The sequence below is a fragment of the Ambystoma mexicanum genome, chromosome 1q, assembly GCF_040938575.1.
Source record: "Ambystoma mexicanum isolate Mex_15411 chromosome 1q, UKY_AmexF1_1, whole genome shotgun sequence".
Taxonomy (NCBI): Eukaryota; Metazoa; Chordata; class Amphibia; order Caudata; family Ambystomatidae; genus Ambystoma; species Ambystoma mexicanum.
In genome coordinates, this window is record NC_090922.1 from 1,040,155,105 (window position 1) to 1,040,180,558 (window position 25,454).

Sequence of the window (25,454 nt, forward strand, 5' to 3'; positions counted from 1 at the left end):
GAACCCCCCATGACAACCAACTCCGAGTCCCCACCATAAGAAGAGCTAAAGCTGGAGGCATTGGCTTCCCACACATAGCACCTAAGCTCTGGAACAACCTCCCTAACTCTCTTAGAGCGGAACCTTCACTGTTTTCCTTTCGGAAATCCCTCAAAACCTTGCTCTTCACATAATCACCTCCTACCCTCCCCTCCGACATGAATGACATATGTTTAAACGCCATGATGTCTGCACTGCTAAGTTTGTAACTAAAACATGTTACTGTAAATCTAATACCTTGTAAACGTATATTTCTAAAACATACACCATAACTCAAAATGCCTGTAAACTTTAACAACCTTTCCTTCTGTAACCAGCCAATTTGCTTATATGTAACAGCGCCACGATGCCCACGGGCTGAGCGTGCGCTTTAAAAATATGAATAAATAAAATAAAATAAATAAATTAGTATTGCTTTGGATCATGCATGATGCATTGTGATATCTGTAGTCATGTGTGTGGTTTGTATTGCTGCTGTATGTGTTTGTCAGCATGTCTGTCCAGCGGTGTCTGACATGTGCATGCTTACTGGGCTGTACTCTGACATTGGTGCAGGGGATGCCCAGGTTCTACATTTGAATTTACTTGTCAGGCCATGCTTTGTGTCAATAATCACCCTCCACCCCCAATTTGGTCAGGTGCTTCACAGTACATGTGTGCAGGCAGATTTACTCACCCACTATCCACGTCCATTGTCCACTGTGCATCTCCATGTATCCTGGCAGTGTGCTTTTCCGGAGGACCATGAAGTTGTGGGTGGAACCTTGACAGCAGGCACAGCAGAGCGTGATGATGAGGTTGGGGTCTTAGGTCACCTGCACATTGAGGAAGTGGTAGTGCTTGCGATTTCTGTACACTGCTTTGTGGACCTGGTAGGCCACCAACACAGCATGGGTGCAGTCCTGAGCTGTTATTACATTTGGAAGTTGGGCTATGGCATTTAACTTTGCCTTTATGGGATTTACCTGGCTCGGGTGGTGGGCAGTGCAATGTGGTGATGCACAATGCTGCAGGAGGGTATCCAGCTCCTGGACCAGTACTGCACAGAATGTGGGTTGTGCCATGCCGTGCATCATGGCCACTGAGTGCTGGAAGGTGCCAGAACTGAGGAACTGCAATACTGACACTAGCTTGAGCAGTGGGGGCACAGCTGTGCAGATGTTTATCCTGCTCCTTATGTCCTCTTGTATTGTACTCAGCAGCTCTGTTATGGTCTCCCTGTTGTAGCAGTACAGGGTCACCAGCTGGGTGTCAGTGAGGCTGCAGGGTGAGGGCCTGACCCTGGGGATGGATGCACGCCTTGCTTAGGCTCTCCTCCTCCTCCCACCTCATACTCCCTGTGCCCTGGCCTGGTTGTCCGGCATCTCTGCATCCAGGCGCAGCATGAGCAGCTGCATGTCCCAGCTCACAGTGGCTATTGGCAGTATGGTGTTGGCAACAGTGATTGGGGAAGGGGGTGCCTTATGATTCCCTCTTGAGTGGATTGGGATCACCTGTGGCCTCATTTCTGGCACCTGTGTTGCCGGCACTATTACTGCCGTACATGGACTTGTGATTCGGCTGTAATTGCACTTTGTGTTACTGGCTGTAATAGCTCTCGCTGTGATAGCGCTGGCTGTAATAGCGCCGGCTGTAATAGCGCTGACTGATTTCTTAGTCGGCGGGATTTGCGCCGTCTTGTGACACAGCAGAGCAGTATTGGGGGCGCTAATTCCATTACCGCCACTTTTAAATGTTACCGCCCAGCTTGTGATGAGACCCAAAGTGTGCTATATATCACATCATTTTAACATAGTATTCAAAAATATTTCTTGGGAGGAACGGACCCTTCCTCTTCCTGAACCAGTTTTGGTTGGTTCGGACTCCCTCGCTACGCTTGCACGCTCTGGCATATTTGGGGGTAATGTTTACACCCTTCAAATGAACTTAATCACCAGCCGCCAATGGATGATTGGCTGCTGGGTGAATGGATATGAATGTCTGCATGCACAAAGTGCCTAGGCAAGCGGCATTGTATCATGGATATTTTCTTAAATGTTTTACTGGTATTTTTGGGCAAAGCCAACATGATGAAGGTATTACATGGAGGAGGGGTGGGGTATATAGCACAATGGGGCAGACAGACTGGACATTTTTTTTTCATTGGCATGCCATTTATCACTCACATAAGCAGCAGGCCAACATGATGTGTGTTCTTACATGGGGAGGTTGGGGGCACTTGTGCAGTCAGTAAGTAAATGTTTTCATACTATGGCATTGCATGTTTTACTAGTATTAAAGGCAAAATCAACATGATGAGTTTTACATATTGTGTGGAGGCACGTGCGAGGCCAAACAAGGAAATGGTTCCTTACTGTAACAGTGCGTGTTTTACTGGCATTGAGGGCCAAGTCAACATGAGTATTCCTACATGGTAGTGCAGGGTTTGGGCAAGCAATTTATGCAGCAGCACTAGCATGTTTTCTTATTGTGGCAGGAGAGTTTAACTGGCATTAAGTGCAAAGCCAACAAGAGAATGCTCATACATGGGGATACTGACATAGCCAGCATGAACATGTTTTCTTATGGTATCATAACTGTGCATAATATTACTGGCCACACACAGAGTTGGCTGATACATTTGGGTGTCAGGACTCATGGGACAAGCGCAGCCCCCTTGTTTCTATCCTAGGTAAAAGTTTTAAGGAAAGAACACCTATGGGAGAAACATGTGTTTATCGTGACTCTAACCAAACATCTATCATCATCTTTCTAGCTGAGTCATACATACTCCATTCAAAACATATTCTACCTGCAGGAACATTTCTGTGCTCAATGGTTTAGTGTACACAAAATAAATGTTTTTACTATGTACATGTTTAGAAAACTCAATAGCACCAAATAACAGTTTCCAGCCCACTCTCTGTGGACTGGTGTGCAGTCAAATTATCGAATCAATAATGTCGAAAGTCATAATCTCGAAAATAATAATGTCGAAGAAAAAAAAGTTGAATTTTTTATTTTTTTATTTATATATTTTTTTGGGGGTCCGGGAATAAAAAAAAAGGGTAAAACAAAAAAAAAGGGGGGGTTAGGGGGAAACCCCCCATTTCAAATAAAAAACGTAATAAAAAAATTCGACATTTTTGTTTTCGACATTTTATTTTCGAGATTATGACTTTCGACATTTTTGTTTTCGATATTATCACTATAAACCCTGTGGACTATTTATCACAACAATGAGTGATGGGGTTAGTAAAAGTGACTCACAAAAGCTCAAAACAGGGATATTACACTCATGACTAACAGTACTTCTAACAATGAATTCACTTTTCTCATTAGACAAACGTCGGCCTGGACTTGTCGCCTAAATGCTTTTCCTCTGGCCATGTACACTATTCACACTTTACTTCAGTGTTTTCTTCTGGCCAAAAGACATCTGCAATATACAAACATACAAAACAGCATTGGCTGCATTGAACAGGGAGAGCTTTTAAGAGTCCGAAGGGTATATATTTGAGAAGAGAAGGGTCTACCCGTGCAATATATATTGCAGTTTCATCATGGGAAGTCAACTGCTGTTCGTCCTGATGAAGGCCTAGTCAAATTGCGGGGTGGTGAAGATAGAAACCCAGCCATACGAGGCCGAAACACACATCTGTCGACAGTGCTTTATTTGTACAATACACAATGCATTAAAGGAAATATATGCAAGTCTGAGATGGAACACATGACATCTAAGAGTCAGTATAGAGTATTATGTGGTTTCCGATTTCTTTTGGGCAGAAGAAAACACTGAAGTAGAGTGTGAATAGTGTACATGTCCAGAACAAAAGCATTTAGGCGACAAGTCCAGATCGACGTCTGTGTAATAAGAAAATGTAATTCATTGTTAGACGTACTGTTAGTCATGAGTGTAATATCTCTGTTTTGAGATTTTATTAGTTACTTTTACTAACCCCATCACTAATGTTTGTGATAAATCGTCCACCGAGAGTCGACTGGAGACTGTTATCTGGTGCTATTCAGTTTTCTTTTAAACATTTTACATAATAAAAACATGTATTTTTTGTACATTAAACCATTGAGCACAGAAATCTTCCTGCAGGTAGAATATATTATGAATGGAGTATGACTAGGACTATTTCTGGACTGGAATCAAGGACTGAACTGCTGACTACAAGCAGGGAAACTACACTCTGCACTGGAATTGAGGAAACATACCGGTGGCAAGGCTTTGGGCAAAGATCACTGAAAAAGATAAATGATGACAGAGAGGAAAGGGTTGCAGACAGAACAGAGGAGTGCATGCAAAGGTGCAGGGGAATTGCAGGCAGACAACACAGAACAACAAGTAGCAAGCACGGGACTGCAACCATGGAATACTGGAACTGTGGACAAAGAGCAAGGGGCTGCAGACAGAGCACAGGGGTACATGCAGAGGATCAGGGGAATTATAGTCGGATAACAAATGACTGCAGGCGCAGACGCAGATATGCAGGGAAGTGATCACTAGGTACTGGAAATTGGACTATTTCTGGAACCAGCAGCAACTGGGTACAATAGAAAACAATGGTTCGAAGCAAGGGGGGCTGGACGGAGACTCAGTGCAAGAACAATGTGCTCCTGCAGGAAGCTGTTTAAATACTAAGACACCTTGTGATAAGGCAGGCTCGTTAGCATCATCTGGACTCTCGAGACCTAGTAAAGTGAAAGCAATATTGACCTATGGGGCTTTTGGGGGCGTAGTTCTCAGACTACTGCATAGGAATAGCCAGGTTTCATGAATTGTGAAAAGGTGCATTATGGGATGTGTTGTTTATTAGAAGTGGAGTTACAATAATTTCTAAAACGTAGATAAAGTAGGAAATATGCATGATTACAGTTCAGTGTGAATTGTGATAATGATTTGCTAATCCTTGCTAGTCCACAGAGGGCGCCACCAAGTGCTCATGTGACTGAACCATGACACTGATTAGTATAACAAGCTTATCCCTTAAGAAATTTCCATGTGAACCATTTTGATGATTGGTAAGTGAAGTACATTTAAATGCTCTGCCCTGTATATCACACGTTTTGCATTGACATATTTACTCTTTATTTTCTCTTGCAGTCTGATCGCATCAACAGACAGTTTCAAGCTGCAGAGCTGTTCCTTCTACAGATCATCGAAGCAGGTTCATTTGTTGGCATAGTCACCTTTGAATCAAATGCATACATTAAAGCCACCCTACGCCAACTATTCAATGACAAACAGAGGAAGGATTTGGTGGCTTTTCTACCCAATAGAGCCTCAGGAGGAACCAACATATGTGCGGGAATACGGAAGGGACTTGAGGTAACGCGTGCTACTCACACATTCCGTTGTTTGGGTGGGAAAACTTCTCCTACATTTCAATGTCTATATTGGGAACATTAAATCATTTGCCTGAGCATTTAACGAGAAAAGGAGCAACCGAAGAAATACTACACTTCTAAATTACATTTGATTGATGACACAAATACAATTAGAAGGCCATGTTAAAGCGTAGAGCTCCTTTGCACACATTTGAATGAAACTATTCAGTCCAGGAAATTGATCGGAAATTCTTCACAATGCAAACCGACACATGACCATTTGCAGAATAATTGCTCAATTTTAATATGGATTCAGTGTCGCTGTGAATTTACTTATTATTTGTACAAAAGCATATCAGATTTTATGCAAACATGAAATTCATAGCTTTCTTTGATATATATATCCTAATAATAAAGAATTTCATTTTACAATGTACTCTATATTTTCAAAAAACGTCTGTTCTTCTTCAGCTTCTGCAGTTATTGGAGGTGCCTCAATACAACAGTCCAGTCTACCAAACTGTGCCCTTTCATAAACATTAAATTAGTGTGTCTGAGTTCATCTACTGAGAACGAGCATGGGTCAAATAACCTGTACTGTGGAATTTCTTCCACTCAGGAGGGTCTACAGCCACGTTTTAGCTCACTGCACCCCTCAAATAAGAGAACAATACATTTTCATATTAGTCTTTGTCCCACCCACAAGAGCAGTCCAGCGCCGAAATGCAAGACAAATCTCCTCTGATCAAGAGTACCATCAGCAACCCCAGACACATGTTTGGGCCTAGTCAGGCTTCATCAGTGAAGTGAAGCTGAGCCTCTCTGAGATAATAGTGAGCAAGGGGTCCACGCCTAGATTACCCTGGGTTACCTAGGGTGAACCCCCAAGTTTTACAAAGTTACAAAGGAGTGTGGAAGCCCCTCTACTGAGAACAAACATGGGTCAAATACCCTGTTTTTTGGAATTTCTTCCACTCCGGAAGGTCTACAACCAAGCTTTAGATCGCTGCACCGTTCACAGAGGAGAAATGTCCATTTGCATATCAGTCTGGTCCCACCCGCTTGGGCAGTCCAGCACCAAAATGCTAGCTAAGTCTCATCTGAAGAAGATTACAAACATCAACCACAGACAAGTGTTTCAGCCTTGTTGGCCCTCCTCTGTGAAGTGAAGCTGAGCCTCTCTAAAGCACAGTGAGCAAGGGGTTCATGTCTGGATTACACTAAATTTCACTGCCAAAGGAGAATATTTCACCTCTGTGAAGGCTGCAGTGAGCTAAAACGTGGTTGTACACCCTCCTGAGTAGAAGGAATTCCATAGAACAGGTTATTTGAATCATGTTCATTTTCGGTAGAGGGGCTCCCACATCTTTGCTTCCCTTCATAAACATGGCCCACACATCTGCTGCTGCCTGCCAGTCTTGAGTCATGCAGGCAGTTTGTAAAATTCTCCTTCCATATTCAAGTATTAATGGGCATTCAAATCACAACATGTTTAGCACTTCCAAGCCGCAGTTATATTTCCAGTCTGCCAAAACAATATCTCAAGTGTGAGCACTAACTTCTTCAATTAGGAACAGCATTCAAGGAGACCTCGCCGACATATGAGGCTCACTACAAACAAGTATTGGTAAAGCTAATAATTGTGTCTTTACAGCTGTTGATTGCCTTGCACAATTATAGGCAAGAGTACTTGCCAAAGTAATCCAAACATGTCAGCAAGTTAATGTTTGCAGACACATAACATTTGTAAATAGACATTTTAAAAAGACTGCCATTCAATATGCTGTACATAAGTATGTTTACTATAATGATTACTAATATTATTTGCCAGCAAACAGCAACTTTCAGCCATGTTTGGCATTTTTAAAGTAATCATGGTAGTGCCATAGTGAGCTGGGTGTCAGCAGAAAGGGCTGAGCTTGTTGTGAGTGACTAGATACAGGGCAGGGGGCTGTTGGAGTCAGACAAACAGACATCAGGGAGGTTTGATCTCAGGTAGGAGTGACCTAGATTGGGTAGTTAGGAAGAGGTGAGCTGGGGTAGGTGGCTGTAGTGAAGTTGGAGTGAACATGGGGTAAGCAAGTGTGAGCTTGGATTGGTTGGATATCCAGCAAGGCTGGTGTGAACATGCCGACAGGGTGTGTGGTGTGAGGTGGGTGTGCTGGAAAGCTGTGCTACTATTTGGGCATATTATGGCAGTGCCCGTCAATTGCTGATCTAGTGAATATACAAGAGCTAGCACTGTTGGCTTTCCCAATGCTTGTTTTTAACAGAGATCAGCATAAGGAACAGATGCAAGGACACACATATTGCTTATAAATCATGTGGCTGAATAAACACTTGGTTAAAACAGTGTTACGTGAGGAGATGGTGTAGCATGTATATCTGCATTTAAGCAATTATGTTTCAGAAGGCTGCTCTGAAAGTGCCAATCTAGTCACTAAGAGCTTCCAGGGAGATGTGTTCTGGGCAAGAAGCAGCAGGTAGTGGGTGGGAATGGCCGTAGGGACTAGCATGGCCATGGGCAGGTAAATAACCAAACAACATCCACAGGCTTTGTGTCCCTCCTCATTTGTCATCTCTCTTCTACCTTCACTTCCTGTGACAAATGTTCCATCTTATAGGCATCTCTTTCATTGCCACCCTTGTAGCCAAACATAAAAAGGAGCTTTCCCGGGAGCTGAAGCAGTGCATGGGAAAATCATGTTAAAGCAGTTAGTGCTACTAGTGCTCTGTCAAATGTGCTCCAGCAGAGGAACATCCTCTGTTACTGACAGTGCAGCTCCTGCCATGTTGTCAGCATTAGGATGTGTACGGTCACTTCTTGAAAAGTGAATTAGGGCTGGCCCCTAGTGGGCACTCCTTGGAGGGTCCTTAGGACCATTCTATACCCTTCCTAAGAACAGCTTAAGAGCACACTCTACATATTCCTAAGCCTCTGGTGAAGCAAATGCAAAACACACTCATAGGACTTAATTGTCTCAAAACAATCTTTGATAATTCAAGACTTGCACATACAATCAGGATTCACTGAATTGCATGCAGAACTCCCCCATGTAAGAGATGCAATGCACAATTGTTAATGTGCTCCTGCAAAGTTAGTGGGTGCATATTTTCATAGTCAGTTTGTTCAGAGGCCACACTTTTCGCAACCTCAATCCTGCATACTATGCTGTTTCTTGATGTGGTGGTATTTTTGGTTGGTGGTATTTTTTGTATTTTGTGGTATAGTGGTGAGCCTAACTTCAGAATACCACCTAATAACTGCTCTTATACTGGGGTCACTAACGATAAGCGGAAAGTGGAATTCGTACATTCTCAATGATGATTTTATGCTCATTCAGTATTCTTATTTACAATACCATGTTATGCCCTTTTGGCAGTATCTGAGAATACATTTACCATGTAAACCAAATATGAACATTCATTCAGAGCCACTAAGAAGAACACAATTCACATTGACTATCTTTGCTTTGCATTATACCACATGTGATACAGTGAAATACTGCCTGCGGTAAAATGCAATTAACACTTACTTCACCTCTGCATGATAACACAAGAAAGAAAACAGGGTACATAAATAAACACCGGAGCTGACTTGTTTCTTTTACAAGTAATTAACAACTAATTCAGATTCATAAATAAAATAAAAACAGCACATGTAATGCATTAAAAAGATGTGTTTCTTTGTTGACATGCCCATGATGAATTTACACTGTGTTAGAATAATACAACGCGTTCACAGTTTCAGCAGTAATATTTAGCACATGTTTTGATCTCTTTCACCCCCGGCGATGATCCCTCTAGAAGTTCAGGGAATTACTGTAGCTCACTCTCCCAACTCTAACTTGGCAGAGAACACTATGCAACGACCTTGAGACACTTAGCTCTGAAAGCGGTAACTTCTATCCTTTCCAATTATTATTTATTATTTTTGGCAACAAAACCCACATTGGAAAATACACTTCACTTCAGTATAATGGAGAGCAAACAGGCTTTGGGATGCCTGATATGTAGAACCCATGCAAATTGACATCTGCACTTGTGATTTTAAAGGTGCATGCACCTCAATTAACAAGAATGAAGCTTATTTATGTGCGCCTTTTGGACTGCTCATGACCCCAGTCTAGTTGCTGGAGAGAAGAATTATTTATCTGGTTCACTCCCTCTGTGCTTGGAAAGAACCCACAAAGTTCTCTGGCAGCGTTTCCACCTGTCAGCACTTGTCGCAGACCTTCAGGCTCAGCCAGAGATTAAGAGTGCCACAGACTGCTGAACTTCTCTGAGACGCTGCACCAGCCCAAGAGCCAGAGAGGGATCAAGCCTCTTCCAACCAGCCTTTTTAAGCTCTCTCCTTAAGCCTGCTCATGTATATAAGTTGCACCTATATGAAATGTAAGAGTGCCAGCCTTTTTCTGTGCTGTAACGTGTCAATCAGACCCACCTCCCTTGAAACTCAGCCAACCCTCTCGGATGTTCTGACCGTGTTCATCCTGACCACCAACAATGGTAGCAACGGATGCAAATAGCTACATCGCAGTGCTGTTTCCTGCTCTGAAAATCTTGAAAACAATAAACTAGTTCTGAACAAAACGGATTTCACATTCCACAATTCTGACTTGTCAAGTCTTCATTCAAACACAGCGAAGCCTTAATTCTGCACGTTTTATTTATTGCATATACAAGATAACCTTGCACAGCCCAAATGCATTGTACCTTGTGTTTATCAAACTGCACCAAGTTTATATAAAAGTCATGAACTGACTTTCTCTGAATATAAGTAGGGGGTATTAGTGGTTAGCGCATATTAGTCTCATGTTTTATTCAGTGCAACTCAGCCAAAAACTGTAGTGGTGCAAAGTGATAACATTAGGTTATGCAATGCCAAATTCATAATCTTAATTTTTCTGGCATGTGTTTGATGCATTCCCAATACTGACATCTACTAGATTCAGCCTGAGTCTCTCACATGAGACTCACACTCTTGCTCACTAGTGGGATCAATCTTTTACCCTTGGTGAAATGTGGAGCCATAGCTAAAATGTGGAGTACCCATTGAAATTTGGAGTCCCCTCTCTCTACATTCTCTCCTTTTTTTTTGCTAGTACATAACCAAAATCGCTGCAGAAAAAAACAAGCAGCAATCCTGGCTTCAGTACACCTATGTGATCTTGGGCACAAAAATAAATAACTTTGTACCTTGATTTCAAATAAATAAAATAAATGATTGAAACTATAAAATAAAACAACATGCAATTGGTAATGTTCACATATTTCTGAATAATATATATATATTTTAAATGTATTTTTATTTGTTCTATATTTCTATCTCCTCTTATTTAGATCACTTCCTCTTATTCTTTTCTTTTTAGTGATCTCTCAATTGATATATATGTTTTCATATATTATTTATAAATAAATCATTACAACATACACAATATCAACATTAATATTGAAAAAAATAAAAAACGTTCATCCCATGCAGCTGCATCAGTGTCAGGCAGCTGCATCGGTCCTAGAAAGTCAATGTTTGTAGAAATAATAATAATAAAATACAATAGGGGTCATTCCGAGGTTGGAGGTAAGGGATTACCGGCGCCTGTAAGGGCACCGATGGCGGTAATCCCTTACCTCCGTATTCCGAGTTCCCTTTGCGGGTCCCTCTTTACCTCCTGCTTTTAGCAGCAGTAAATTACGGGACCCGCAAAGTGACCTTGGAGTAAATTACGGCACCGTAATTTACGGTGCCGTAATTACCTCCTTCCCCATTCCCATTGAGCCCTATGGGGGCAGAAATGGGGATGGGGAAGGGCTATGGTGAATGGGGAATTACCGGTCCATCCAACCTTGGAATGGACCGGAAATTACTCCATTCACCATGCCGATATTCCATGGAGTAAATAGCTCCATGGTTGCCAACCATGGAGCTATTTACTCCATGGTGAGGTCCTAACTCGGAATGAGGGCCAATGTTTAAAAAGTGTTCAAACCACAGTGAGATTTCAGTCAGAATATCCAGTCAGGCTCTTGTCCACGAAACACTTGTCAAAATGAAGTAGGCCTCCATCCTCTGCAAGCAGGCTTCCTTCTGGGGTTACCATCTTTAATCTAATCATACACCGCCTGTGTTACAACATTCCACCTTTCTCATCATTTATATTTATTTTCTTATACTTTAAAATGTTTTACTTATTTACAATACCCCTTTCGCTTAGTTATCAATTTATTTACTTCCGGAACACCTTGTGCTCATATTTCCATTCATGTACTCACCTGTTTCATCCCTCCTTTCTTCACATATCATTATAAATATATACACAATTACTCACCTGATTTATCTTTCCTTTTGACCCCTTTACACTCCAAGTTGATATGTACCCCTGCTTTGCTGCAATACGTCTTAGTAAGTCTATTTGATATGCAACCTCTTTATTTCCAGAACATAACTACATTTCTCACTCCCTGGGTTCTCCAATTTGTTCGAGCCTTTTTACTTCATGTTTCGGGTGGAAGGGCTTAATCAGGTTAACATGAACAAATTGTTCCACTTTTCACTCTCCCTCCTTTCTGGCGATTCTGTAGACTACAGGTGAAACCTTATCTACAATCTCAAATGGACCGCACAATGATGCACAGAATTGAACTTGTATACCTGGTATTCTCTCACAGATGTTTACCTATCATAGTATGATCTGGCGTTGTCAGTGGCTTTTTCCAAATTTCGCTGCGTAAACGCAAAAACATACTGCAAGTGCTTTCTCAGTTCTTCCACATGTTCATGGATTGTGGATGCATTTACAAGGACCTGTTCATTTGTTCTGTAAAGTAGGTGTTGTGGCAAAATCATTTTCCTACCTGTCAAAATTTCTTGGGGGCTGACATTTGTTGATCTATATGGTGTCGACCTGAATGCATAATACCAATGAAACACAGTAAACATCCCCTGGTGTAGAGTTCTACATCCTGTGACATGTGTGGCCAATAGGCATAATCTTTCAAGAATTCCAAAGTTTTCTGGGAACCTCTGTGGCCTGCAGTTATGGCATCGTGGACATGATATAACATTAATCCCTGAAATGACAAAAGCACTACCCATTGGATTTGGCCTGACACAGATTTCCTAACCATCAGAACATCTTGTAAACTAATTCTCTTTTTGTTTTTTAACGCCTTCAGCTCCTCTTTCCCTTTGCAGTCCTCTTCAGTCAGAGGATTTTGTTTTGCCTCTATCAAGTGGTTGTAAAATCGTCCTAAGATAAGATCCTGCTTTTGTGCCTTTATCAAGTCTTGATCAGGCGTATCAAAACTCCACTGTGCCACAGGCTGATCAATTGTTTTTGGAGATTTGGAGCATGTTATCGCATCCACCTGGATTTCACCCAGCAGGTGTTAAATGGGAAATAACTCACCCATCACAGCCCCAATCTTGGCTAATTGATCTGCCTTATCATTCCCCTCCTTATCTTCCCCTGGTGTTTTCAAATGACCACATATTTTCTTCCAATGGATGATCAGGGTATTTTCTGAAACAAGCTTGTCTATAGCTTGAATAATTTTGCCATGTTTACGTGGTTTCTTGTTATATGAAAGCATTCCCTTCAATTTCCAACCGGGTAAATACTCCACAAAACAATGTTGTGCGTAATCAGAATCAGTGACTAAAACTATTTCTTTAAGTTTATTTTCTATGGCTATAGATATTGCTTTATAAATGGCGGCCAATTCTGCAATTTGACTGCTTTTGGGGCATAGGCTCATGCTTACTTTTGGGATGCTATTGCATTTAATCCACTAGTTTCCTATTCCTGTGACTAGTTCTTTTTAACGTGATATGCACATCTATCTACATATGCGGTTGCGAGATCGTTACATGTTGCTTCATAAAGCCTTGTGTGGAGATTGCTCAAATTCACCTACATTTGTTTCTAATTATGCGTCTTCAGGTGCACAAACAGCTGCACAGTCATGTAAATCTGCTAGCCCTTGAGCAACTGGGCTCTTTTTGTTCTGTCCATATCTGACCTCTACTGGAAATTCCCGAAGTGCTAATGTCCATGAAGTGATTCGTTACTGGGCCAAATTCCCTGTTCTGATCCTTTTACTTTGCAAAAATTGCAGAGGCTGGTGATTTGTTTCAACAATCACTCACTCCCTTTGAATTATGGAATGGAAATGTTGTAATGCCCAGACAGTGGTCAGGAGAGCTTTTTCACATTCACTAAATGTTGTCTCTACCTGTGACAAAAGCCTTACTGGCATATGCAATAGTTTTGTTATTTGCACAATGTTTTTGGTATAACACTGCTGACACACATTGATCTGTGACGCCTATTTCTACAAGGAAATCCTAATTTTTTTATTGGATATGCCAAACACAGCCTTTTAACCTGGCCACTGCCTCAATTTTTTCTGTTTCCCATTTCCAGGGTACACCCTGCTTCAGTAACTTCGTTAAAGATTGTGTGATCTCTGCATAATTTTCAATACATTACATTTTCTGTTGTAACTTGTAATTCCTAATAGACTTTTTAAACTTTTCAAATTAGTGGGATGTTTTAGTTTCCGAATTGCTTCCACCTTTTTCTTTTGTCGGTTTAACCCATGTTCTGTCACTGCATGGCCTAGGAAGTGTATTCTTTTTCTACACCAATGTGCTTTCTTTAGAGATACTTTTGCCCCAGACTTCTGCAGCTGGCTGAGTACATGCTAATTTCATTGAAATGGCTTTTCAAATGTTCATTTTTGATTAGCACATCATCCACATAAACCATTGTCCCCCTTTCAGCCGCATCTGGTAGTGCCTTGCTCAGGAATATCCCAAACTCAATCCCACTTTTGGCATACCCAAAAGAGGTCGGGACCATGCATATTGTGATTTGTCAAATAAAAATACAAATACATTTTGTATGTCTTCAGCTATTGGCACACACCAATATCCAGCTGTAAGGTCCAAGGTGGTAAATACCTTTCATCCATGAACCTGTGCAAGGCCCTGATCAATACATGGAAGTGGCCATCATAAAACTGTTACCCTCTTGTTCAATTCTCTTAAGTCTGCACACAACGCCTTAAGAAATTGGATGTAAGATATGAGAACTTCTTGATCGGTCAACATACTATTCAAGTCTCAAAAATGGTTAAAACACTTGGAGTCTTTTTCAACCCCCAATTGTCTTTTAACCAGCAGATTAGTTATTTAAAATCCTCCTGCCATTTCTACATTCAGCTTCTCTGGCAGATACGACCCTATCTGTTAAAAGAAAATCTTGCCTTGATTGCAGCAGCGATTGCGAACTGCAACCTGGATTATTATAATAGCCTCCTAATTGGTACGTCCCAGGCTAATCTTAAATCTTTACAGGTGGTCCAGAATAGTGCTGTGTGTGCTGTGCTTGGTCTCAAGCATAACATGCACATCTCTGAGACCTGGTGCAACCTGTTCAACAGCGGCTGCAGCACAAGGGCTTATCTATTGTGTTTAAATGCCTGCGGGGCGATGCTCTATCATACCTTACTGCTAGGATTAAAAAGAAATCTATTGGATGCCTACTACGATCCAGTTGTGATATTTCCTTGGTTCAACCCCTGTCCTCATTGAATAGAATTGGTGGTGCCAGTTTAAATCTTTAGGATCCTGCCCTATGGAACGCAATGCCTAAATATCTGGCTGAAAGCAGCTCACTAACTGCTTTCAAGAAACATTTAAAAACCTTCCTATTTGATGTAGGTCACAGTGATCTTTCTAGACTGCCCCTGATATTTCACCCCTACATCGCCATCTTTGTAACATCTGCTAACATTCTCTGTTGGCCTGTAGGATGATTTCTGGTTCTTCTTGTCTGCCTATTTTGATTATTTGTTCTATGTTGTCTGTATTCTTTTCCTGTCTCTCGTGTGCGCCTTGAGGCCTCTGGGTTAGTGGCGCAATACAAGAACTCAGATAGATAGACAAACGCCATTGGGTTTTAGCACATCTAATATGGGAGTATTTGATGTTCTATGAATATGCCCAATGATGCCTCTAGAGTCAAAATGTTTAATTATTTCAGCCAGTGACTCCAGATTTGCCAGGGGCAACCTATATTGGAGCACAAATACCAGCTCCCTACCAAGTCCTTATGGTAGTGTTGCAACATGTAAATCGGTCAGCCCACAGTCATAGGCATCTTTGGCAAAAACCTGTTTGAAATCTATAAATATATTTTCCTCAATTGGTCTTTTTCTTCATGTGCGCAAGCATCTGCAGCCTGAATCTGCTCCTCTACCATTTTAGAAAACTCTGGGAAATCCTAAAAAGGAGAGACTTGTGTGCTTTCCTCTAACCATGTGGCAGTGTCTCTTTGGATGGTAGCTATCCTCAAATAATTTGGAATATTTACCTCCTCTTCAATATGCTGCTTTTCTCTTTTAGATTCATCTAATTCAAATAGGACAAAATCATCCTAATGACAGCTTACCATTTCACTTGGCTCATAAGGGTACACAGACTGAATTTTAAAGATTACCTTTGGCTTAGAATCCAATGATTCTGGTAATTCACCCGGTGAAGTCACACAGCTTTCAGGAATATTCCCGATACCTGGGTTACAGAAATCTGTGGTGTAGGAAGATTCCTGCACTGCCATTCCTAAGGCTGTATTTTCTTTAAAATACATGTCTTGACACCCTTTATTGTCCACCAGGATTTGAATGGGTCTTTACCCAACCTCTACCAATGCTGTATATTCGCATTCTAATCCTTGCTGTTTTATGGATTAATTTAGGAACACAAATGCATCAGGATCTTTCAACTGCTGTTCCTTCCTGTATTTTAATGCCATTGTAAATTGTCTGGTTAATGCGGGAATGGTAACATCCTTCTTCACATGGAGTTCAATTGCATATGGAATCATTTGGGCACAATGGTAAGCTTGCCTCTTGTCTCTTTGTCTCTTGTCTCTTTGTGTTCTGTGCATGATGTCATTTTGCAAAGAGAATCTGTTTTGTGTTCCGCTCACAATCCACACATTGTGATGAATGCCTTCAGAGCCAATTGTAATCTTTAGAATGCATCTTCCTACAATTCTTTGTCCCAATTCAGGGTCATCTAGGCCAAAGTGGTGTTGTTTTTTTTCTTTAATGTGGGATCTACTCTCAGTCAAGTATTTGCCTGAGTATCTTTTCATTAATGAAACTCCTTTCCTGCTCAAGTGCCACAGTCTCTTCAATCATTTCAGAAACCCCATTCACATGGATGGGGATCCATGCTTGTCCTTCTCCCACGTGTATCTCTGCAATTGTTGAAATACCTTTTTCCTGATCTGACTCTGGAGTAACATTTGGTTTATATTTTTCCTCCTTTAGATAAAAATACAATGTGTTTTCATCTGTTTGCCAGTTTTTCTTAGGATCCAAATAAATTGCCAAAGATTGCTTCTCTTTTTCTACTCACATTTCATCCTGACACATGAGAATGACAGTGATGCTAGGTACACAGCCTTTCCTAAAATATACTTCCACTGCACTTTCTGATTTAGAAACGGTGTGGCATTCTTTTACACTGGTGCTTTGGGTCATTCTTTTCTTATGTTTCAGTGTTTTTTTGGCTATGGAGCACAATACCCCATTTACCCCATCAATGAGGGTTGACAATCTCCTCGTGCAATTTGTCCCCATGAGGGAGAGTATTTCATTGATGGGTGTGACCAGCACGTCCTGTCTCATCCTATGCTTCCCTATCTTTATGTCAACCTCAGTGAAACCTTTGATCAGTATTTCCTCCCCGTTGAACTTGTGCACAGGGCCTTCACTTTGCCTCACCCTTACATAGTTTTGTGAGGATCTCCCCTCATTGATACTTTGCATCAGTTCCTTTGACATTATTGTTGCTTGGGCACCTGTGTCAATCGTAGCAAATGCGTTACATTTCTCTTCAACAGTGATGGGAGCATAATATGTATCCTCAACTTCTTCCAGTATGCATAGAAAGTGTGAATTGTTACAGATCACAGTACTTACTTTTCTCAGATCAGCCTGGCTTTCAGCTACACAAAGTGGCATATGAAATGACATGTTCTCCTCCTTTTTGCCCATTTCTTTTTGAATTTCTTTGTCAATTTTTCTGGGCTCAGAACCCATTTAATGTGTAGCAATTGAGTCCTCCTCTGATTTGGGACCACCAGTGTACACACCCCAATTTCTCATTGTTCATTCCCCATTGTCTGGGTTCTCTCTACTTACCTCCACAAGTGTCATGTGTCAGCATGTCAGTTTCTGGTGTGTGAAACTTATCTGCATTTTGTATGGTGCCTGTCATTTATGTCTCTTGGAATATCTGTGGTTCAAAATGCTCCTCAGGTGACTAACCTGCACCTGCCTTTTGGGGAATCGTTAATGCTGTGGGGTTATGAATAGTATTTTGATTATAAATTAAAGGTAAACTATCTTTTGATCCCAATTCTTTGTTTTGTGTTTCATTTTCACATTGCATATTCTTTTTAAATCTACATCTCTTTTCTTTGGGTTTTTCTTGTTCATTTTCCCCTTTTTGTTCATCATTTCCACACACCTGAATGGTCTGGTTCAACTCCAAGTTCCAATGAATCTAATATGGTGTTAGCTTCCAACGAAAAGGTCCTGCTGGCCATCCTATAAGTGTTAATCGTTCATTATAAAATGCTGCCTAGCTTCACATCCATTTTTTAAAATGCGTGGTGTCAGTGAGCAGAACAAGCATTTCTCAAATATCAAACTGTTATTCTGTTCCCAGGTAAACAGACAAAGTGGAAACTCATATGGAACTGAAATTGTACTTTTAACAGATGGTGAAGATAATTTTGACACAAAACTCTGCTTTCCTGACGTAATGAGCAGTGGAGCAATCATTCATGTCATTGCTTTGGGACCAAGTGCATCAAAGGAACTTGAGAAAATAGCAGACATGTCAGGTAAAGTGTTTATAATACTCTACCTTGTCCGAGCACAGACTTAAGGATTGTCTTTGACTGCTGCTTTGTTTGTATGGAAAATTAGTTCAACTTTACATTTTAAGACGTCTAGCATAAAAATAAAGATTGCGAGTAGCTACAAAGGAGCACATTTTCTAAATGCAGTCACCTTCTCAGTGGTGGTATTCAGGGTTTCATTGTTATTTTTTTTAGTTAATTCATAATAATAATAATTTCAATGTGTATATTGCAAACCACAAAACTGAATTGTATCCTATTGTTTGGCAATAGGTGCTGTGATTAGCCAATATTTCTGCTCTGTTCCTTGTTGTCAGGAAGCCTGTCTTCCTATTTAGGTTTGGGCAACTGATAGCGTGACACGTTAGCATATCTGGCCACAGCAGACATCTGTGTGGTCTTTTTAAAGTGCATCTTTCAGTGCTCAAAGAAACCACAAGATATGCTGGGCATCTACATGCCATTTGGTAGCAGCACTTTGATAAAAAGCAGACGTTCTATCTTCTAGCTGGACCGTGGGAGGGCTATTTATTGCACTGCACAGTGAACCCCCTGTGCTGTAACATCCCTCAAAAACACTCTTGTGCTAGAGCACTCATGCGCACCTGCTAAGGTCACAGTCCTTCAATCTAGCAGGTAGGCATCACTCTCACCAGAGACAGTTTCTGTAGTCTGCCACCTTACTGCAAGATTCTGGAGATCCCAGCCTAAATTGCATCTTGCAGCAATCTGGGATGGGGGGCCTCGTCTTCTTGTAGGATGGATGTTCCTCTAGCATCATCACTGGAGGTACCGGGATTGGGCTGGTTGCCTCAATGCACAGAATTCCATCCAGCCTCTTGAAGTGGTAAATGTTGTGAGAGACCATCTGCTTGTACAAAGGTCTCTTGGGGATGGACTGCTTTCAATGGTGTCACCTGGAAAGGCATTTCGGGTTTTGCCTTGTGGTGTCTTTTTTGTGCCAGCAGGGCATCACAGACGGCATGGCTCCTGCACCATGCAATTGCAGCTTATGTGGTTGTTGCCTCTTTTCTCCAGGTCCTCACTTACATGATATCCAGCTTATGGGGGCACCATGTGACATGGCTAAGAATGGTGGTTCTGATTGGTCAATTGTAGAGCAGACAGACCAGCTACACCGGTAGATGAGTGTGGAGGAATGCAGCAATTTTTCAAGAATTGGCATAGCTTGCATTCTAGTTCCCCATGGTTTTCAGTAATATTCAAGGTGTCCACAAAGTGCTCAGAATTTCCGTGGCCTTGGACCAGGATGGCGTGATCTTGCAATGTTGTACCCCCAATCTGCTGGGGTATTCCTGGAAGTCCATGCCTTGAAATGACAGACGGTTTTCTGTTTTCAGTTCATGAGGGACCCTATGGCTGCCATTATCTTTTTGAGCTTAGGTATGACAGTGCTGGACTGCACAGAGTGCACTATTTTAATCTCGGGGGGATCAAGAGAAGTCATCCATAAGCACAAGTATACATATGCCACTTTATCAGGAGCAAAAGTCCACAGTGACTATGCTCCAGGGTCGCCCACCATGTTCATGTGATTGGATACGCTCGGGGGGGGGGTCCCCTTTTCCAGAGGCCTCACGCATGAAGGAGGTGGAAAGGACTGTTTATACCCTTGTGTCCACTTAGGTAAGCCAAAATCTCTTTTGCAGATGGGTATTTGTTTTGACGATCCCCTGGTGTCCCTCATATGCAAGCTGGATCGCACAGTTGGTGTGGGAGTCAATTAAGTCGACTGCTTTGAAGCAGTTGTTCTTCTGGGGAAATAGAGATTTCCTGGGGATTGGAGAGCTTTGCTGTGAGCAGGGTCTTGAAATAAGATGTCCGATGGCACTGTCATCTTCCAATGACCACGGTTAGTTGCTCCTATAGCTTCCTCCAGGTTTCATCCATTATCTCCTAGATTGCGATTGCTTTGAAGGCTCCTGCTGTTTCACTGATCATGGACATGTGTTCTTCCATGCAGTCAGACTCTGCTGCCTCTCTGGTGATAATGGTGCAACACTGTCTTGAAAGAAAATCTGCTGGGTTGTTGGTGACTGGCCAAAATTCCAATGAGAAGCCATAACTCTGCAGTTGGAGAAGCCATTTCTCAATTTGGGATGGTGGCCTTGTAGTTGACCGACCATTGGGGCCTTCAAAGAAGTGGCTTGCGGTCAGTGATCAAGCATAAATGGTGTCCTTATGTGTAGAAGTGGAATTGCTGGATACCTCAGAGGACTGTGATTACTCCCCTCTCGATCTGAACCATCAGTGCTCCATCTACATGAGGGCTTGCTAACATCACTGCATGTGGTTGACCCTTTGTGGCCAGCTGTGTCAGAATCGCTCGTAGGCCGCTCAGTCTGGCATTCACTAATAGCTCAATTGTTTTTTGTGTGTAAATGTACGCATTTGTTGTTTCACAGGAAAGGGCGTCCTTTGTGTTTTGAAAGCCTTGTTGGATCTGCTTCATCCATTCCCACAGCGTTTTGACTCTTGAGATCATCGGAAATTCTGCTGTTGCCATTTCTGGAATTAAGTGACCAAAATAATTTGCTATCCATAAGAAACTGTGCAGTTTTGTTGCTGATTCAAGGCATGGGGCCAACTTAAAGGTTCATTTTTCACTGAGTAGAGTGCAAATTGAAAGCCTAAAAGCAAGGCATAATGCTTTTATGCTTTCATCTTGCAGTCCAGCTCATGTTGGCCCTTTCCAAAGCATAGGGTGGGAGTTTGGATTTCCACTTAACATTCCTGCTCTTTCTTGGAAGAACACTACGCTTTACGCCTGCATGAGATCTTAATGCAGGTGTAAAACCAATGGATTCCTTTGGAATCTTCCAAGCATTTGCACCTGTAATGAGCAGGCAGATTCCAGAGGAATCCATTGGTGAATGCTGCCTGGAAATTATTATTATTATCATTATTATTATGTTTATTATTCTCATGATGTTGATTGACTGCACACCTAGCTTTGAGAAGCATTGGAGTGCTTTACAAATCATAGGAGGAAGGACCATGGTGAGCGGGGAGAGGGAGAGTGAGCAGTTTGGCAGCAAGGCATCTACAAGCAAACATGGGAGGAAACACTGAGGACCAGATTAACCGGTCTCAGTTAGGATGGGGAATAGAGTGTGTGGACCTAGGTGTTAGGGAACAGCCATTAATCGAAGAGGCGAATCCTGAGCTCCTTCCTGAAATGTAGAAGCAAGATGGCAAGTCTGGTGTTGATGGGGAGAGGATTCTTGGGGTGTAGACAGAGAAGGCCTGTCTTCTGGTTCCTTCCTTCCTGTACTGTTGAAGTTCAAGTCTGCACATGTCCTTATTTCTGGTGGGTCATAGACCTCTGGAGATGCTGAGTTTCTCAGGGAGGTAGCCAGTGGACTTTCGGGAGTCAGCCTTGTAGATAAAGCAGCAGGATTTGAGTATCATTCATGCTTACAACTAAAGCCAGAGCATTTCGATGAGCATCAGGATGATGTGGTCAAATTTGCAGAGTCCTTTGATGAGTCATGCTGCAGCTGGCAGGGCACATCATAGGGGTGCCAGGGTAGTCAACAGAAGGCCTTCCAAAAGGGAATTGTCACCATGTAGGTAGCCAGTAGATCTGACGTTGTTTTCCAGGGTGAAGAACTTTATTTTCTGCAGGAGAAAGTTGGTACAAAGCTGTTTTTATCTTCCTAGCTGCAATGTGCTGTTTGAAGGAGAGGTGTCTGTCATTGTCAAACCAAAGGGCCTTTGCACAGGTGGCCAGCTGCGATGTGAAGCCCTCGAGGTTTATAGCAGAGAGCTAGGTCTGAATGTCAGGGTGTTAGATGTTTTTGGTCACCAGTAGGAATTCTACAGCTGGATCAATGTGAGGGAGGCCTTGAGCCATTGGATATGTTTGTATGAACTGGTGGCAATTATCGAGGTAGGATTTGAAACAGCTCCAGATGACTTGCTGATCCTCAACCAGAGATGTAGATTGTTGGTGAGTGTCTGCTGTGTTAAATGCTGATAAGTGTTTGAGGGGAAACAGAAGGCAACGAAGGCCAGCATTGAGGATTTTGAGCCCATAGCCAAACACATTGATGTTAGCCGTTTCTGTGTGGCATCTGGTACTGCAGTCAAATTGGAAGCATTGATGGAGGTAGTTGGCTTCAATGTGTTGGGGGAGTTGTGTGGCTACTACTTTCTCAAGGATCTTACCTAGGAAGGGAAGATTGGTGATGGGCAGATAACTGCTGGGGCCATCAGGATCCAGTATTGGTTTCTTGAGAAGTCAGAGAACTTGTACGATTTTGTGGGTTGAAGGGAAGGTGCCTTGATTTAGGGAGCTGTTGATAATTGTCAGGTAAGGGAGGGGTGCTTCAGTCGGAAAAGGTCTTGAGTATTGAGACAGGGAGGATGTCGTCTAAATATGATGTGGCCTTGAGGAATGCTAGCATGGCAGTGAGTGCTTCCATAGTGAGTGTCTTGCAAATTGTCCAGGTAGTAGTGGTTTTGCGAGATGTATGTGAAGTGTGCTGTCAGTTTTGACATTGGTGTCTATGCTTCTGCGGAACATGCTGATCTTGTTGATGAAGAAAGTGTTGATGGCAGTGGATTTTTCAATGGAGTGCAGTGCAGGCAGGTCAGGCAGATGGATTACGCAGAGATTGATGGCTTTGAAGAGGGCTCTGTGCTCATTGTTGCACTTGGCTATGATGTTTGGTTAATAGTTGACCTTGGCAGTGGTGATCAGCTGTCTGCGTGGTTTACTCCTGAGCAGGGCGAGGTCAGACGCGCTGCACACATTTTGCAAAGTCTTTTCTTGTTTTCTGATGGTTTGTTTGTTGAAGTTGAGTTGAGTTCTTGAGTATAACATGGATGGAAGGTATAGGATTGAGGTGGTGTTGTTTTACTGGGTCATGGTCACTGATGTTACTTGTGAGGGTGGTGTTGAGTTCTTGGAGAAGTGAGTCGCAGTCCTAGTTCATCAGAAGTAGATCAGCCCATTCGAGGTGGAGATTGGGAAGGTCTAATTGGTTTGTTTGGTGGGTTTCCAATGGGTGTGTTTAACTGCAGTGGTGGTATTAATGTCAAAGGGTATTGTCAAATGGTCCGACAAGTCTAGCAGGATTGGAGAGCTGTACTGGAGGGTCTACAGGGCCTTGGGTCTTTTGTGTCCTGTGTGAGGTTCAGATTGTCGATTAGGCAGTGGAGATCTTACTTCATTGAGTTGGTTGCTGGTTTGCCAGGGATATTAAAGTCTCTAAGAAAGATGTTGGCAGTCTCGGGAGGATAGCTCAGGGGCAACGTGCTCTCCTTAGAAGCAAGACGACACAGAGCACCACAGGTTTGATCCCCGGGTCTGCGCGTAGAAATCTGTGAATATTAAGTGTGTCATAAATAACCTATCATATCATATCATATGTGAGGGACAAAAGGGTTTGACTGGGTTTGTGAAGTCTCTGAGGAACCTGGGGGCATCCTCGCTTCTTTTCCCTCTGTGTCCTCCTCTCGGGTGACCAGAGAAAGGCCATCGCTCTTGGATCCTGACCCTGGGGGTGGATATGCGAGGGAGGATCACCTGGGTGGAGGAGACCTGACGAGTGGGGAGGAGACATCCTTAGGTGGGACATGGTATTCCCCATTTCCTTTTCATAATGAACCATTTATCCCTCAAACCGTTGTAGGCTATTGGCAGTCCCTTCCCTATTCGTCCATTAAAACATTCCCCGAGAAACACCAGCTCGGCACTGGGATTAGGAAGAGACTAACTAGAGAAACACAAACTCATTCTATTAATACACACACATACAGATCTCAGTTGTGTTCTGAGATGAGGAGTAGGACAGCAAGAGAAAGGAAGGACTACCATTTCAGAAGTGAGCAGTTTAGTCTGTTTTTGGATCAATCACAGTGGTGGGAACTTTAAAAGTCGGAATCATTGTGGAAATGGGGTGAGCTGTGGAAGCAGGGCTAGGGACTGCTGGGTGACAGCAGACCTCTCCGGAACAGCGGTGTGGCAAGCAGAGAGTTCGAGGCCCTTTGGAAGATGCAGAGTTTATGCAGTCGGGTGCGAAGCTGGAGGCCAGTGGCAGACCAAGGGAGGGAGACCGGCGTGATAGAGCGAAGCAGTCATGTGAGTCCTGAGCTGCAGGAGGAGCATCGACCTGCGAGCGAAGCCACGGAGAGCCGCTGGGAGACTAAGCGAAGTACTGCATGAAAAGAGGAGAACTTGTTAACGCAGAGGACCTCGCAGGAAAGCATTTCTATGAATACCAATTTGAGTGTAAGCAAATATCAGCACTTTTGAATATTAATCGGAGTGAAAGAAAGTTTGTGAATCCGTCCGATACAAAGAACTGTATTAGATGTGAAACTGAATAATGGCCAGAGCCAAGAGAATTCAAGAAACTGCTTGATATGAGGAAAACAAGCATTGGCCAAAGCCAAGGAAATACAAGAAACTGAATAATATGAGGAAACAAGCACTGGCTAAAGCCAAGGGAATTCATGGAATGGTATGGTATGAGAAAAAAAGCACTGGCAAAAGCCAACGGAATTCAAGGAACTGTATTGTAAATAAAACAATCATTGGCAAAAGCCAAGAGAATTCCAGGTACTTTATTATATGAGAATACGAGCATTGGCAGCAGCTAAGAGAACTCAGCGAAGAAGCTTGTGTTTGAACTGCAACAAACATTTATCTGATTTTGTGTGATTTTGAAATCAAGAAACTGAACTACCTATGTGAACTAGTGAACAGTAAGAATATCAGAAGGAATTGTGTTGTTTTGAAAAGCTGGAAGATTTGAACTTGGGGAAGAGAACCCCTGTGCCTCATGAACTATTTTTAACTTGGGGAAAGGAACCTCTGTGCCTTATGAACTATTTTGAACATGGTTAAGGGAGAACCTATTACAAACCAATAGCTGGAAGAAACTCTGGACTCTTATTTTGAACATTACTTATTTTGATGCTGTCATCCCTACACATTGTATACAGTTAGACTTGGGGGCAAGTATAGGTTTTGGACACAGACAAACATTTGCTTTGAACTTCCTGATACAGACTTTCCTTAGTTTTCTTTATGTAGGGAAATCCCACCTTAGCATAGGGCAATTCAGGCTTTACTCCATCCGGCATTTTTTGTTAATAAAAGTTTTTGGACCAAACTTGAACCTG

At 42.3% G+C, this 25,454-nt stretch overlaps 1 protein-coding gene across 1 annotated transcript in view; it reads left to right on the plus strand.

The window, feature by feature from the left end:
- LOC138541042 (calcium-activated chloride channel regulator 1-like) overlaps positions 1–25,454 on the plus strand; it is a 311,873-nt gene that overhangs the window by 207,106 nt on the left and 79,313 nt on the right. The window contains exons 7-8 of the mRNA XM_069641725.1: positions 5,132–5,356; positions 18,104–18,281. Coding sequence (XP_069497826.1) covers positions 5,132–5,356; positions 18,104–18,281 — 403 coding nt within the window. The remainder of the gene's footprint in view (positions 1–5,131; positions 5,357–18,103; positions 18,282–25,454) is intronic.